Source organism: Corythoichthys intestinalis, chromosome 7, assembly GCF_030265065.1.
Source record: "Corythoichthys intestinalis isolate RoL2023-P3 chromosome 7, ASM3026506v1, whole genome shotgun sequence".
Lineage (NCBI taxonomy): Eukaryota > Metazoa > Chordata > Actinopteri > Syngnathiformes > Syngnathidae > Corythoichthys > Corythoichthys intestinalis.
In genome coordinates this window covers 37281976-37296189 of record NC_080401.1, presented here as the reverse complement: position 1 = coordinate 37296189, position 14214 = coordinate 37281976, and the positions used below count along the sequence as shown (strand labels likewise).

Here is a 14214-nt window from a genome sequence, read left to right as displayed (position 1 = left end):
AACATATACGCAGACGTACAAAAATGTGTGCGCTCATTCTGCTTTCGGATCGCACGTAATAAAGAAATGCACACAACTGGTGGCATTAAGGACTTTAAAACCAATTCAGCTTTTTATTCCATCAGAGTGACATGCTACCTCAATTGTGTGAATTAGTATGCCTCGCCAGACTCCCAGAATTGATAGGGTAAGAGAGGATTTCTTATTCCATTACAAAGAGGGAAGTTTTTAAATTAACATTTCAAGCAGGGAAAAGGGTAGCAGGCAGCCCGAGCCCGCTGGGCTCCCTCTAAATGTCATAATATTAATGAATTGCTATAGACTGAATGCAAATATAGATTACTTTTTTCCCTCATGCCTTTTAATAAGATCTACTTTAATAACAGGCTGGTAAAATAGAAGGAAGAAATAGAATGGAAGGAACGACAATGGGTTAGATGAGGGTGATGAAGTTGAAGGATGCCTTGTAGGAGGAGCTGCAGCTCATGAAAACATCAAGTCAAACCTGAGAGTAACTTCCAGGATTGTTAAATAGTGTTACACCGGAAGCTTGAACTGGTACAGACTGCCCTCGGTGTAAATATTGATAAAGACTAACTAAATGTTTTTGTTTCTTTTGTTTCTTTTGTTGTTGTTTTTTTAAAGAGGAAACAGCACAAAAGTATGACCTTTTTAATATTAAATTTAAAAAAAAAAGGGGGGGGGGTGGATATAATTACTAAACTTTGAGTGACCTCCATGTGGCAAGGTAGTTCGGTACCCAAAATCCTACTGATCATTTTGCCCCGACACTTATCCCTGTGTAGACCACAGCTGAGGCAGATCATTACAATGGCCTGTGGAGAAACTCTAACCTGTAATGAAAGACCAGTGAACAATAGACACTAACTTGAAGGGTAACTCAATCTAAAATCTCCAATCAAACACAAGAAAACCTGGTTTAGTCATCCATCTCAAAGTCAAAGTACTGAAAATCATTATCAAAATGTAGTCAAGACTAAATTGCAATATTTTGGGAAATGGCATTCATGAAGGGCACGCCAATAGGTGGTGAAACTGAAAATATAGGATCTTTTTCTTTTTCCATCCACCATTAATTCAGTGTGTGGTATTTTTTGTTGCTGTATTATAGCTGGGGTTACGATGCGGGATTTTAAAATTCTTCCTGTCATGAACCTGAACCTGTCATGCTCATGCAGAAAACAGCCTTTGTGAAACTGAAAACCACAATTGTACAAAATGTATTGGGAATAGTAATTGACCTAGCCTAATCCATGAATTACTGATTAATATGTCTTTCATACTGTCCATATACCATGACAGAGGACAGTAGCAAGCCAAACTACCGAACCTGATCTACAAATAATCGGGTATAAAGTGAATCAACAATATTTGTTATTTGAGTAATCATTTAGAGACATTGTCTACCTGAAAATTAAAAAGCCTCTTAACATATATATATATTAACTATTCTCTTATTTCTGTGGTCCTTCATGAAAATAGACAACACTTTAATTTTCCTTTGGAAAATTGTGATACGAAGGCCTGTGACAGTAATAGTTTTTGTAGGATGAAATATTTGCCCCAGAACTACCACAATAAATGACTGTATAATTGAACTTTATTTTCTGCTGGCACAATTTTGCCACTTATAAATTATCACAGAAACACTTGAAGATCATGAAAAATTAGATTTAGCGATTTGAAGAGTCAGCTACCATAAATATATGAAATAGTATCAGTATCGTATCTGTATACTGTACTACTGTATAATAATTAGAGGCGTGCGAAATTTGATTCTTAAATTATTCGCGATTCGGCCATGGAAGATTCGAGAACGATTCACAAACATCCAAATTCTGATTATTGAAATATGTCAAGTAAAGCGGAACTAAAACAGTCAGCGCGATCTTCGGGACGCAATGAGGAACGGACCAAGAGTAAACATCATGCTTGTCTAATGACAATGCTCAACTCACGGCTCTGGCTCAACTCATGATGCTCAATTAAAAAAATAAATAAATAAATAAAAAAAATAATACCTGACTGCTGCCGACAGCTGCTACAAACTACGTCCACATAATGCTACGGTAGATATCACATGTATAAAGAACTAGATGCGAGTAAATATCACATGTGTAAAGAAGTAAATGCGAAATGACAGACTCCGCGTCGTTAGCAGCACAAGTATACAAAACTAGATGCAAAATGACACGTTAGCAGCACAAGTATACAAAACTAGATGCAAAATGACAGACTTAGTAAACAGCCGCCATCTTAAAGCAGTAGACTTCCCTAGAAGGCTGTTGTAGCGAACCTTCCAAGCGAACCTACCGGTAATTAACTTTTTATCTAAAATACTCCTAAATCGGCAAAATCTTGACTTAAATCTATCTTTAAATCAGTTTAAAACTTCCACATGTCGAAAGTAGACTCAAGGGAAATTATGGAATAACGGGAGTAATCGCAACAACTTTAACAGTTGATTTACAACATTAAATTAATTGAATGTAGTTTAAAGCTGCTGATATAGAATGGGGACTTAAGTATTTTATTTACTGTACAATTTTTCTAACTAACTTTGCATCAATAAACGATTTATAATCGAATCGTAGCCTCTGAATCGCAATCGTAATCGAATCGTTAGGTGCCCATAGATTCCCACCTCTAATAATAATGGCCCTGTAGTCACTTGGATTGGATCGATGCAAAAATATGTATTATTTATTCTCTGCACTGTGTGTGCATGTCCGTGAGTCCCTCCTCCACCAGACAGCTAATTTACTTACAGAAGGAGAGAGAGAACAAGGCAGCACAAGGCACTTCAACACAGAGATCGGGCGATAAATTGATATAAAATGGCCAACGATAGTTTCTACAGATAACTTGATATAATAACTATCGTGACAGGCTTAATGATACAGTTGCATCATATTCATAGTCCAACTGCACCAGCACAGTTTTCTGCTTTGATGCACATTTATAGCTAAAATGTTTAGCCCATGATATTATGACAGTAAACTATACGGTTTAAACAAACCGTTTAGCCGACTGGTCGCAAACTTAATCATTTATTGTCAAATCAAAATAATCATTTAAGCCTGTCCTAACATCAACACTGTAGAACCGTTTACTTGAGGCACAATGACATGGTGAAGAACCATAGCCTTTCAAACGCTTCAGGGCAGGAGACACCTGCACTAAACTAATGAGAGTTCAAGACTTTGCACTACTGGCAAATATGACTGGCAGCTTCCAATTTGTCAGACATCCCCGCCTCTCGCTGAACACCCAGACAACTAAAATAGTTAATGTTTCCCTGCAATGTCACCTTGCATTTCTTGCCATCAACTTGATGACTGATGATTTAAGTAGATAAGCCATGTGCTTCAGTGAGCAGTTGATGACTCAGGCTAGTACAGTAGTGAGTAGCACTGCAGGGAATATATCTGACAGCCGCTTGTACTGGAATGGGTATGGGAACTGGATGCTCTGACAGCTCACCGTGTCGTAAGCAAAGTGTTTCTGAAAGCAAACGGACATGTTTTGTATTTAAAAAATGACTGGTTGGTCTCCGTCTTGACAGGTTAGGCTTTCAGATAACGTGGATGTCAAGAGGGGAAATCAAGCAAAAAGGAGATGGTTTGTGTTTATGATGCTCTTTAAAAAACAAAACAAGCCAGTGGTGAGACGTGAGTACAGTACAAGCAAAATAACACCAAATTGAAATAGAGCTGAAACGAGTACTCGAGCAACTCGAGTAACTCGAGTTTAAAAACTGATCCGAGTAATTTTATTCACCTCGAGTAATCGTTTATTTTGACAGCTCTAAGCATCACGTTTTGCTAGGACTACATTTAATGCGGGACAGCGCGCTGTCACGTGCGGAGAGGAAGAGGAAGAAGAAAAAAAAAACTTACCGCAGCCGACAGCCGCCACAAACGACGCCGACGTTGCTAAATACTAGCCCGCACAATGCTACATTGGTAACAGGCAGCGTCTGGTGCGTCTCATAGAGATCACATGTATGTTGAACTAGATGCCAAATGACAGACTCGGCCGCGTCTGGGCAGCGTTTGTAAACAGCCGCCATCTTAAAGCAGTACAGCGCTAAGCGCTAATAAAGAGCGCTAAGCGCTAATAAATAAGATTAACGTTACTGTCGCTACTAGCTCACAGAACGTTAGCCCTGCGGAGGGCTAGGTTTCAATTAATTAAGACCACTGTCGATGCGTGGCTAACGTGTCTTACATACAGGCTTTAACATAACATAGCATTGTGGAGTGATGAGGGTGTAAAATAAAAACTTAATCATGCTAACTATCAATTTTAGCTCAGTAGTCATTGCTGGATAAAACACCAAGTAGCACTGGTCCCTAATGTGCTCCAATACAGCCTGTATCATACATTTATTTTGAACTCAGCAAAAACTCAAAATCCTATCAGGACTTACAGTTTAGACTAACTTAAAACTTAACTAGAACTTAAAAATGGATTGACACAAAGAGAAATTCAATTGAAACACGTGGGAAAAAATCCTAACTTTTAAGTGATGTGTGTTATCAAGCGTAATGGCATTTTTAGGTAAGATATATATATATATATATATATATATTAATAAGATCTAAAAGTTTTTTGAGTGAAAGCAGTGAATTAGTCTTTTTTTTTTATTCTAGTTACATCTGAGATGCAATTGTTGGCTGTTTTCAACAATATACATCGAAAATAAAGACATTGATTGACTGAAAATGGTTCAAGATTACATGAAATGTCTTGTTTTCTCATGTATATGTATAATTGCTCTTCACCTAAAAATATATTTGTTTTATCCGATTACTCGATTAATCGATAGAATTTTCAGTTGATTACTCGATTACTAAAATATTCGATAGCTGCAGCCCTAAATTGAAATAAACGTGAAGTTGTCAATTTCAGGGGTGCAAAGCTGATTTAACCTTTCCCCAAATATACTGCAAAGAATCAATAGGATTAAGGAACGTAGTTTTTGTCCATCCCTGCAAGATAGGACTAAAATATTGCTATCCACTTGTAATTGTCAGATGCAAGGCCACAACAACAGTACAATATATCAATCATTTTTCCCTTGGGTGACAAATATTTTGGCATCCAATTGGTGAAACTGCACTCATGTATAATTAATCATATGACTGGGCAGCCTGAGAGAATACAGAACGAAGACGCATTCCAGTTTCAGCAGGTTTGTCGCACTTGCTCACACATCCATACACAACGTAACTGTGATTGATGCCAATCAACAGTCACTCTGGATCAACCCGGGAGCGTGAGAATGCCGAGACGCCGTGTTTGTGAGAGAGAGCGAGTGTGCATTTGTGCATGCATGCGTTAGCGGCGAAGCTGTGACTAGCTGTGTGTGATGAAAAGCTCCAGATGTTGCCTGCCTTTAATGTGCAATAAAAAGGCTCAGCTGGGGCAAAAAGCAAAGGAGGCCAATGGAAGAGAATGGAGAACAGAATGAAGGAAGGAGGGCATTTCCTTAAAAGAAATAATGGAGGGATGGGGTCAGGGTGCGAGTCTTTCTTAAACGGCTCCTACCAGAGGGCAGGCTTAACTCAGGGGGTTCTTGCAAGTGGAAAAACACTTTGGTAAGTGGGATATTCAAAATGAAAATTAGCAAAGTGGGAAACTTGAGGATTGAGGGGGGAAAAATGCAGGTCCACCTGCATGTCCTTTTGTACTACTTAATTTCTATAGAACATTTTGTTAATCATGTATTTTAGGTTCTAACAGCATACAACTTTTATAAATTGTAGTTCATCACTGTTCCACTAAAAAACCTATACAGAGAAGGTAAAAACCCGACAAAAATAAAACAAATCCTCTCATCCTTTATTCTTATCTTGATTTTCAGAAAAAAATGAGCTATTCTTTGTCATGCTTTCACCTACACGCTATTTACACAATCTGAATGACACTTTTTTTTTAATGAAACATGATTAAATTCTACATTCAATATTAATTTTACTGTTGACATCTGGCATCAGCGACACATGATGACTGTTCACTTCCAAATGTTTAACATATTCCCACTAGAATATGAACAATATGAGACAATTTATATCGCACCCATCGAATGTTAAATAATACACATGCAAAGTAATAAAACAGTTTGTATGCGTAAACTCACTAGTCCTGACTCCTGAGACCAAAACTTTTAAAAGTAAGAGAGAAGAATGCTTGAAAATATTTTAATCATACAAAATAAGTCAGCCGTACCTACTAAACTAGAAAACTATTTCATTGTGCGCTCTACAGTGACAATAGAGACCCTTTCAATCTTTACTCTTTAATTCCTCGTATTAATATAAAATGCTGGTTTAGACTGTTAGGCTATTTGTCGATCAATTGGATTGATTGGACTGATATTTACGTTTCCTTAAAATTCACTCCAATAAAATGAGAATAATTGCTTTTAAAAAATTATAAACTCGTTCTACCTCTGGGTACCACGCATCCTCCCACCAAGTTTTATGATCATTCATAGACTTCACCATTAGTTGACAAGACAGCTCCCACTAACATTGCGCCACACCTTCCCGTTGAGGGCCGACCTAGGAAGAGCATTTGGCTTTCACTGTGGTAAACTCAAAACACACGCTACAGTCAAACCCCAGATTTAGGTGGAAAAAGGACGAAGGTTTTACTGCATACAAGCAGGCAGGAGTGTCTCGAGCGATTTGGTCGAGGATTAAAGGTAATTATTATATGTGGAAAAAAATGCATGGCAAAAAAACGCTAAAGCGTAACTTTAGCTCTGAATATTTATGTAAAATGAATGATAACTACCTGTTTTTTTGCTTTAAACCAAGAATCTAGACTGTTCTAAGCTCAAATGTATAGAAATTTAGGGATGTACGCATTTATTTACAAGAATTTTCAACTTAAAAAGCTCTTTGTTTTGTGACGGCTGCCACGTTGGATTAAACTATAGCGTAATTTTATCTCGAAATATTTACATAAAATGAATGATAAATGCCTGTTTTGTTTTTTTGCTTTTAACTAGGGCTGTCAAACGATTAAAATTTTTAATCGAGTTAATTACAGCTTAAAAATTAATTAATCGTAATTAATCTCAATTCAAACCATCTATAAAATATGCCATATTTTTCTGTAAATTATATATATATTCTGTAAAATAAATTGTTGGAATGGAAAGATAAGACACAAGATGGATATATACATTCAACCTACGGTACATAAGGACTGTAGTGGGCATTTCACTCTACTGTCATTTAAATCTGTCTATGCTGTCCTCACGCCGAAGCATCTACTTTTTCCAAAGCTAGACAGCTAGTGAACGATGCCTTAATAATCAGACTTCTTCCTTTTTCATCTGATTTATTAATAAAATGGCCTCAAACCATTGTCCTCTTTAGACCGTTGTAAAACTACAAAAAAAAGGACACAAGCATTGCATTAGCAACAACGTTAGCTTAGCACGCTATACAGGTTCAATAAACATAAACAAAAAGCGTCTCATACAAAAAATATAACATTTCGCTTACTAACATAATATGTACATTCTTTACAACAACCATACTTACGGACAAATCTTGTCCAAGGATCATATAAGCACAATATTACAACGTAAGCGTCAGCCCGAGACGTCGTGCAGCCATATTGAACTGGCAAGAACACAATAAACCATGTCGCAAAGCGACCACAAGAGTTCGCTGTTAGACAGCAAAAAAAGCCTTGCTGTAAAACTTACCAAAAGTTAGAATACTGTCTGAGCGGGACATATGCGTTAATTGCGTCAAATATTTTAACGTGATTAATTTAAAAAATTAATTACCGCGCATTAACGCGATAATTTTGATAGCCCTACTTTTAACTAGAGCTGTCCCGACTAGTCGACATAGTCGACGTCATCGATGACGTAAATCCGTCGACGAGCACAACATCCCGTCGACGGTTAATGAAGGGTTAAAAAAATATATGCGTGGAAAGTTAGAATGTCGGATGCTCTGTTTGCAAGCGGGGAAAGCGGCACAAAGCCAAAAAAAAGCGCACCAGAGTGTCCAAAACATTGACTTATTTCAAAGAAACAAAGGAGAGTACACTCTTCTGTCCTGTCTGTTCAGTGCCAAGCTTGGCTGCGCGTCGGCCGTGAATAAACAACTCAAGCGCCTTCACGCGGTTTGTAATTTTTTTTTTCCTTCATTTTTTGTACACCAGAGGGTGCTGTCGCCTTACTAAATAATAATGTTTCATTGACAATGGGCCTATAAGTACTATTAGTATTGTACTTAATGCTAATTGAAAGGTTTATTTCATGTTATGGTTTATTTTAATGTATAGAAAATTATATAAGGTTAAAAGGTCATAAATATATACAGTATATACAGTCATTGCACTCAAGGGAGAGATTGTCAATGATAAGGTAATAAGGTAAAGGCAATTCATATAGGCAATTCATTGATATATAAATAAGGTTTAAAAGGAAAAAGGTGAAAAGTTTTTGTTAATTTCTAATTGTGTTGCTTTATTTGTGTGCACCGTAGCTCTTACAGTGTGTTTACATCAAGGATAGAATAAAAGTTGTAAACCATCAGTTTAAGAGACCATCTTTTCAATCGGGATGCTACACTAGTTAATTCTATCAGCATTTGAACTCATTGTTTATTTGTGATTATTGTTATTTACGTGTTTATTTGTACTTTAATAAATAATTTGAGTGTTCCAATATGTTTTTTGTGAATTGATAAGCGTCAACAAAAATTTCATTGCTAAATTAGTAAAAAAAAAAAAAAAAAAAAAATTATTAGATTAGTCGACTAATCGTAAAAATAGTCGGCTGACTAATCGGGAGAAAATTAGTCGTTTGGGACAGCCCTACTTTTAACCAATAATCTAGACTGTTCTATGTTCATATCAATAGATGTATGGGATTTATGCATTTATTTAACAAGAATTTTAATCTGAAAAAGCTCTTTGTTTTGTGATGGCTGCCATGTTGTATCCATACACAGTAGCGTAAGTTTACATCCAAATGATTAGGTAATTTTCAGCCAGCTGCCCGTTTTTGGCAAAAAAGTAGTAGTTTAGACATTTCTGCGTCCATACAAAAAAAATTGGCCTTTTACGCATTTATTTTATGTAACATTTTAATCTAAAAGCGACGAGGGCCAGATAGCCAGCAAGACGTGCCTCCGTGCTTAGGCAATAGTAATATAGGAATTCAACCTAAACATGTTGCGATTGCAGATCGCATAGATAAATGGTAATTTTGCTTTTGTTGAGTAACATTAAAATGATTCTGCATGCTTTCCTCAAGTATTAAGCTTCTGATGTGGAAATTGAATGATTTGTTAGGTGTTGAAAACTTTCACACAAAAAAAAAGTTGCTACTTTGGGCAAAAACATATTAAATATTGCTGTTTGATCCTGAAAATATACGTGATTATCTCTGCATTTGGTAATTTTTGTGCATCTAGCGTAAAATTTCAGAATTTTATAGCCATTTTACGTTTTGTTATACTTGCATAGAAAAAGAATCGGGATTTTATTAGGGAACAAATTTGAATTTTTTTATGTCGCTGCTTATGGAGACTCATATATGCCTAAGGGAGGTTTCTGTTTTGGTTTAATGTCGCTAGCGGCTTTGGTTTTGAAAATATTTGAATTTTAAGTTTTTGAAAATAGGCCCCCTACGGACCAGCCCCTGTCAACTGATAGTGAAGTCTATGGATCATGCAAGTTATAGTCTCAATGATAAGTTAGAGACACAGAAAAACTAATACAAAGACCGTAACAACGTCTGAATATGATATTCAAGACAGAAAACTGCACACAGTTCAGCTTCTGACGAGACTCGTAGACAAACAATACCCTCTTCATTAACTACAAATCAGTATTAATGAAAGCACCGGACTGCAATAGGCTGTCCAACTATTGCATACATTTAAACAGCTGTTACTGAATAAGTCAAAATCATTTTCGGATTACCCCAAACAGGACAGTGTTACATCATAACTTTGCTACCTGGCTTTGTTGGCTTCTTTAGTAACATCCCAGGCCCATGTGATGAAGTTTTGGCTCAAGTAGGAGATAATGGAGTCAGCACACATCATTTGGGAACAGAAGACATTGCTGAGGACACTGTCGTCGTGGTGGAGGTAGATAGCCAGCAGCTTTCTCTGCAGAAAGGGACACAATTTGTTAAAGATTTCAAACTAATTTCATACTAACTGACCAGTATTAAAATCTAAGTGGAATAATCATAAATTTGCCAGCAGGTAAGGAGACTGCATGACCTCTATAGACAAAGGCAAGGCCAGAATTGGCAAATACTACACACAATCAAGTGGAGAGTGGTGTAAATAAAACCTCTTGCAGAAGCATCAAAGATAGGGAGAAAACAAAATAGACTGATCACTCTATTTATTTTACACCAAATGCCAACAGCCTACTCAGGTTAGTAGCAGCAGGGGCAGACAATATTGACGAAGCTCCAAATCCAAAGATATTGACACCTTGGTATAAGCCCAGCATTTTCCCCGCTGACTATCTAATTAAAAAACAAACACACCCACAAGTATAAAAGGTTCCAAAGGACAATGTTGGAAATAATGCTCTCTAAATTACATGTCAATTCTCTTGCAATGAAAAGAACAAATAGAAAAACTCTTGGCTTGTTTTTTAGTGACAGGCAGCATCAGAAGGTGCCTTTCTGAGCAATAGTAATCTAGGCTGCGTACAACAAAAAGCATGAAGGGGAAAAAAAAATCTACATGGGGTGTTAAATGCGAGGGAGAGTGAAAGACCAAGTTGTGCTATACTGTGGCCTGTGTAGAATAGGAATGGGAGAGCACTGCTGTGTTTGCTCAACGATTAGAGCTTTAGAATAATCTCCAGGGCTCCTAGAGAGAAGGAGCCGGGGACTCATTCATCGGGCCGATTCAACGGTCTGAAAAGATTAAACACTCATGCTGAGAAGACAAGCATATTCAGTCTTGAGAGAGGAATGAGTGAGAGGGGAGGGTGGACTTTTACAACATGAAGAAAAAAAACAACAACCCGATACATGCCCGAACGCTGTCATCCCAACACATGCACAAAACCAAACTCTGTTGCACCCACCGGCGAACTACTCGCATTCGCACACATGCATGCTCAATTAGCGTAAGTGTAAAGACTAATCAAAGTGGTCATTTGGGCCAACTGAACTCCTTCATCTTAGTTAAACTGTCCGTACCCCTCTGTTCTCCTGCCGCTTTCAAGTTGGTTCTTTTGTATTGCCTGTCTTAGCAGGGAGGAGCAAATCCCTGTTCAGCTAAATTACTAGGTCCAACCTGCGTTAGATAGTGACCCCATAGCCTTTCTTCACACCTGCTCACCTAAATCTGAGCTTGCTTTGTGTATGTGCGCGTAGGTGTGTGTTGGCTACAGGTTTAACATTAGAAATTAAGGGGGATGTCTTTGAGACAAAGTTTAGCATTAGTTTTCAAGAAAATTAATAAAAACACAGAGTAATGGGTCATTCCAGAAATAGAGGACATTTGGGATTTAAAATTGTTGAAAATAAACCTTCACTTTTCTTATTTTCTACTACAAATTCATTAATAACAGGTAACACATTTTCTAAGGCTTTATTAGCACATCTCACAGATCAATGGTACAATTTTTATTAGACTACCCTGAGGACTAGGAGTGGGAACCTCTTGGTACCTCACGTTACGATACGATCTGCGATACAAGGCTCACGATAACGATGATCTGACGATATAACGATTATCGATACATTGGTCAGGAAATCATTCTAGAATATTCTACAAACAACTAATAAACAGAAAAACAAGCTTCTGCGGTGAATTGGAATGAGTTTATCATTAGTAGACGTCCAATCCATTTGAACTGGGAGGGTGGCAGCGAATGAACATTCGTTCATTCGCTGCCATCCCTCCCACTTCAAACGGATTGAACGTCTATGTCCAGTAGTGGCAGCCAATGCCAGGCAATGAGGTAATTTTGGGCCATTTAAGGTCATTTACCTGTTCATTTTCAGTTACTTCCTGTTGATTTTGGAGTATTTTATGAGTCTCTTCCTGTTTATTTTGAGGTACAAAACAGGAAATGACCTAGGAATCACCCAAATGAATAGGCGGTGACTCAAACTCAACAAAAAATGACCTGTAAATGCCCTAAAATGAACAGCAAGTGACCTGTAAATGCCCTGAAAATCGTACAGAATGACTGTGAATGCTCTGGTTTCGAATGAACGAACGTTCCCAGTCTAAATGGATTGGGCGTCAAGCACCGTCAGTGTAGCCTTACAGTTAACTGAGACACTATTATGGTGGAAAATTTTGGTAGCAACTTGTTGGTTCATTTTTATTTATTTTTTTTTAGACATTGATACCTTTTCAAAACGATATCTCGATTCTTGGCAGGAGCATATCGATAACCTTTTGGGATACAAAGTATCACGATATATCACCATTTGGATATTTTGTCACACCCCTACTGAGGAGAGTCTAAAAAAATAGTCACTTGCTTTGGTCTTTTTGTTGTTGTTCTTGGGCAGAATTAAAATTGGGATGTTTACACATTAATCCTCAGAGCTGTACTATTTTTTTTTTTTTTTTTTAAATTCAGGTCTGATAAATTGCTTAATTAAAATTGCTACTCCTCCATAATTCGTCGATTCACAATGAAATTTGGTAACTGTATTCTGCTGATGTATACCGTATTTTTCGGACTATAAGTCACAGCTTTTTTTTTCATAGTTTGACTTATACTCTGGAACGACTTATGTGTGAAATTATTGACACATTATTGTATCATTTCACATGTTATTTTGGTGTTTTGGAGTGACACTGATGGCTTGGTAAACTTGTTAGCATGTTCTTTATGCTATAGTTATCTGAATAACTCTTAATACCTACGTTACGCTAACATACCGGCCATGCTCGCATTTCGTTGTTCATGCATCATGTAACATCATACTGTACACTTATTGAGCATGTTGTCCTCTGTTGTATTTTTATTTTAAATTGCCTTTCAAGATGAAAAATGTTTTATATGTTTTTGATTTTATCAAGTAAATTTCCCCCCAAAATGCGACTTATACTCCGGTGCAACTTATGGTTTTTTTTTCCTCTTCATTGCGTATTTTTGGGCTGGTGCAACTTATACTCAGGTGCGACTTATAGTCCGAAAAATACGGTACGCATCGATCCTCCTAGCCTGATTTTTTAAAATTGTTTTATTCCCAGGGCTGATTAATTTAGCAAAAAATAACCATATAAATAAATATGAAAAATAGAGGTCAGACATTTGCTTTCCCCATTCCTTTGGAATAATGATTATATCATGCATTTTTCTTCTACAATGCTAAGAATGTTAACAAGGTTGTGTGCATGTTTTGGCAAACATTCCATACATCATAATTTATATTTGAAATATCATGTTTATTCAAACAAATGTTCCCACAGTTAAAAAGACTAAAATAGTTAATATGCTTAAAAAACAAAACAAAAAAAAAACATGCATTTAAAAATCCTTTTAACAGTTTTATTTAAGATTTAATTTGGTCATTTGTGGTTTAGACAAGAAAAAAAAATGCATTTTATAGACTAGACTTAGACTTGGTCTTAAGACATGTAAATTTACTTAAAAACTACGTTTCATAGTTGTTGTTTCATAGTAATATTTGTACAAAATCCAATATTGAGAGGCTGACACAGGAATTCTGCGAGATTACGGTGTTGAATATGATGTAAATCTGAGTTGCAATTTGTCAGTAAAAAGTAAATTGCACAGGAAATAATGTCAGGTCTTGCCACCTGCCCGATAAAGTAGAAACTAATTACTACAACACTCGAGCAGCAATGACATGACAATTACTCCAAAATATTGTGTGGTGGTGATGACAGGTGGCCATAACATATCTTAATAGCACAGGCTGGATTGGATTATACTAGTAATACCATTGACACTTGCCAGACCCTAAAATACATATAGGAATAAATCATACTCTACCATGTGGTGAGAACAGCGAGCTTTTGAAAATGTGGAGGGTGTATAAATGGCAACAGATAAGAATCAGGTGTTTGGCACATTTTTAAAAGGGATTTAATCACGTTTTTACCAGTTGACAGCACTTGGTGTTGTATTTTTAAAAACACTAAGGGACACATGCAGGGAGTCAGTGGGAATGACTGAGGAGACCAG

The 14214-nt window shown here is 36.8% G+C and overlaps 1 protein-coding gene across 1 annotated transcript in view; it reads right to left on the bottom strand.

Annotated features, from left to right (window-relative positions):
- Window positions 1–14214, bottom strand: part of faf1 (Fas (TNFRSF6) associated factor 1) — a 134003-nt gene that overhangs the window by 39099 nt on the left and 80690 nt on the right. The window contains exon 13 of the mRNA XM_057840868.1: window positions 10024–10178. Within this exon, the coding sequence (XP_057696851.1) occupies window positions 10024–10178 (155 nt within the window). The remainder of the gene's footprint in view (window positions 1–10023; window positions 10179–14214) is intronic.